The sequence below is a fragment of the Penaeus monodon genome, chromosome 34 (assembly GCF_015228065.2).
Source record: "Penaeus monodon isolate SGIC_2016 chromosome 34, NSTDA_Pmon_1, whole genome shotgun sequence".
NCBI lineage: Eukaryota > Metazoa > Arthropoda > Malacostraca > Decapoda > Penaeidae > Penaeus > Penaeus monodon.
In genome coordinates this window covers 26,609,071-26,611,519 of record NC_051419.1, presented here as the reverse complement: position 1 = coordinate 26,611,519, position 2,449 = coordinate 26,609,071, and the positions used below count along the sequence as shown (strand labels likewise).

The 2,449-nt window shown below is 38.2% G+C and overlaps 1 protein-coding gene across 2 annotated transcripts in view; it reads right to left on the bottom strand.

Moving 5' to 3' along the window:
- Positions 1 to 12: 12 nt before the first annotated feature.
- LOC119594672 (KAT8 regulatory NSL complex subunit 2-like) overlaps positions 13 to 2,449 on the bottom strand; it is a gene marked incomplete at its 3' end in the record, with an annotated part of 26,702 nt that continues 24,265 nt past the window's right edge. For both annotated transcript variants that reach the window (XM_037943728.1, XM_037943729.1), the window contains 4 exon segments: positions 13 to 251; positions 469 to 597; positions 954 to 1,085; positions 2,152 to 2,288. In XM_037943728.1, coding sequence (XP_037799656.1) covers positions 13 to 251; positions 469 to 597; positions 954 to 1,085; positions 2,152 to 2,288 — 637 coding nt within the window.

Sequence of the window (2,449 nt, the reverse complement as noted above, 5' to 3'; positions counted from 1 at the left end):
GTGCACATTTATGTCTTTGTTCCAGCTGGCACGGATATCTCAGTCTCCTCCCCATCCCCTTCCATCACATTCTCCGGAGGGACCTCAGTGACGATGAAGCTGTGGCTCTCCGACAAGTCAATGATCTGCTGGGGTCCTGGGGTTGCCAGGTGGCTGTTGGAATCACTTGGGTTCAGGGACTCATCCGTCACTGAATAGGCACCCCCTAGGCCACTTGCATCCATGTCCTCCACTGGGGGTACACTAACCGGCTGGAGAGAGGGAGAGGGAGAGATGGTGATATGGTGGAAGAGCATTACTTTATTTGCTAAGGACTTGAATAATTCTCAATATATATAGAAAGAAATGCACCATTGTTCAGCTTTATCTAGTATACTTATAACACATGTAACACCAATGTAGGATTTGCAGAACTGTTCATGAATCACTATCAACAAATGGAGACAGGGAGGCAAACAGGTAACTCACCAGGGGGTCAGGTATGGGTGTGTGGTAGATGCAGGTTGTGGTGTGGGGGGTTGAGATCACTGGCATGGAACAGCCATCGTCGCCATACCTGCTGACACCACACGCCCCAAAGAGCACTTGGTTCGGGTCCTGAAGGGAGGAGGAAAACCACATCAGGCAGGAAAATTGTGAGAGAGACAGAGAGAGATGCATGATAAGCAACTGTAAACATAAACGTCAGGTAAATATAAAATGTGGAATAATCAGTAGATCATCTCTCTACAGCCTTAGTGTTCACGGGTATTAAGTTGGGAAAGATAGAGGATAAAGATATTATCACCTTCATCAAATTACAATAGTGCAGATAACAACAATGGTAATAAAAACTATTATAATGATTACAAGAAGGATTCATTAGTACAATCATTATCACTTTAACATTAAAATAACACAATAATCATCAGAAGAGTAAAAAGAATCATTACAACTTCCTTCCCAATACTTACATGTAAGATATGCTTGGCGCAGTATTTTGAGAGAGGTATCGACTTCTCCCCACATCGCCAAGAGCCCTCACTATAGATGCACTTCACACAGCCAACACTTGGTCCAGGTTTATAGTTTACACCTTCTGTCACCTGTGAGGGAAGAGGAAAAGAGGAGAGGGAAGGATTAGTATCCAATTTTTGTTCTTTTAAATATAAGAGGAAGTATATGTATGAAGATGATGATATTGAGAGCATGCAATATAACTGCTTGGCCAAATTCATGCCAAAATTATAAAAGCTAGATATGTATGAAGAAGCAACATATAATGCATTACTTTGTCAATATTTCCATCACAAAATTGCACTTGATTTAATTTAAAACAGCTGTCTAAATTCACCAGATATAAAGTTTTGTCAATAAATGTAGCACAGTTTCCTTCTAAGTATGCTAGCCCTAAGATCTGCAAACCCTCTAAATTGCCAGTCCCCGCAGCCGTACATAAAGCCTGACCTTCAAGTCTTTGAAGCAGTTGATTTCAAACACTAAAATTTTCATTGCCATATACCAAATATAAGATGTTAGGTGGATCTTCAAATTTGATATAGTTATCAATGTTACCAAATATATATATAAAATTCAAAGAAAAAAATATACAAATTATAAAACATAAGCATTTACTATCACATCAAAACAATAAAATACATAACAGGATGCATTTCTATGTATAAATGTATAAATAACAGAAGGTAACTGTGATCTGCAATAATTTGCATGGAAAACGAAATGTAGGGAATGAAAAAGATTGGGGATTGGTTCCACAAAAGACCATACAGTACCAAGTGTACATTACTATGAAAGAGGCAGAGGGTCTTCAAGAGAATTGGGGGAGCGGGGATGAATCAGACACATTGTATACACTAGATTAACTGTTGAAATCATGACAGGTTAAAAGACTGGCATTTTCTGACCCCCCTAACAATTCAACAATTATTATTAAAAACAGAAATAGTGCATAAATCAATACCTACCTATATATATTCATAACTTGATAACCCTTCTCCTTAAATCTGACCTAAATTCCTGAACACTTGATCTTGAAGAGTTGCAAGAGTTCTGCATTCATTAACTCATTTACACATTACACACCCAAAAAATACTAAAGAACAAAAAGTAAATAAACTCAACACTGACTAAATATATGAAACCCAAACTCACCTGCAAGCGCCTCTCATACTGTTGTCGGTACAAAAGTGCATGTGTTCCCAGATGGCGATGGTACCTGACCATTGCCTTCAGCTGGTTGTATGCTGCTCTCTCCTCTGGCGTTCCCTTTGGCTGGGCATGAATACTGGCTGTTGGATAATTTTATAATTGAGTATGAGAAAGCTGTTCCATCATGATTAATTAAATTTATGAAAGGCAAAAAAGAAAGAGGTAGAGAGATTTTCTTCTATCATCATAAAACTGTATGTTCCCTTATTAAAAGATAGATAAAAAAGTGAATAACAAAGAC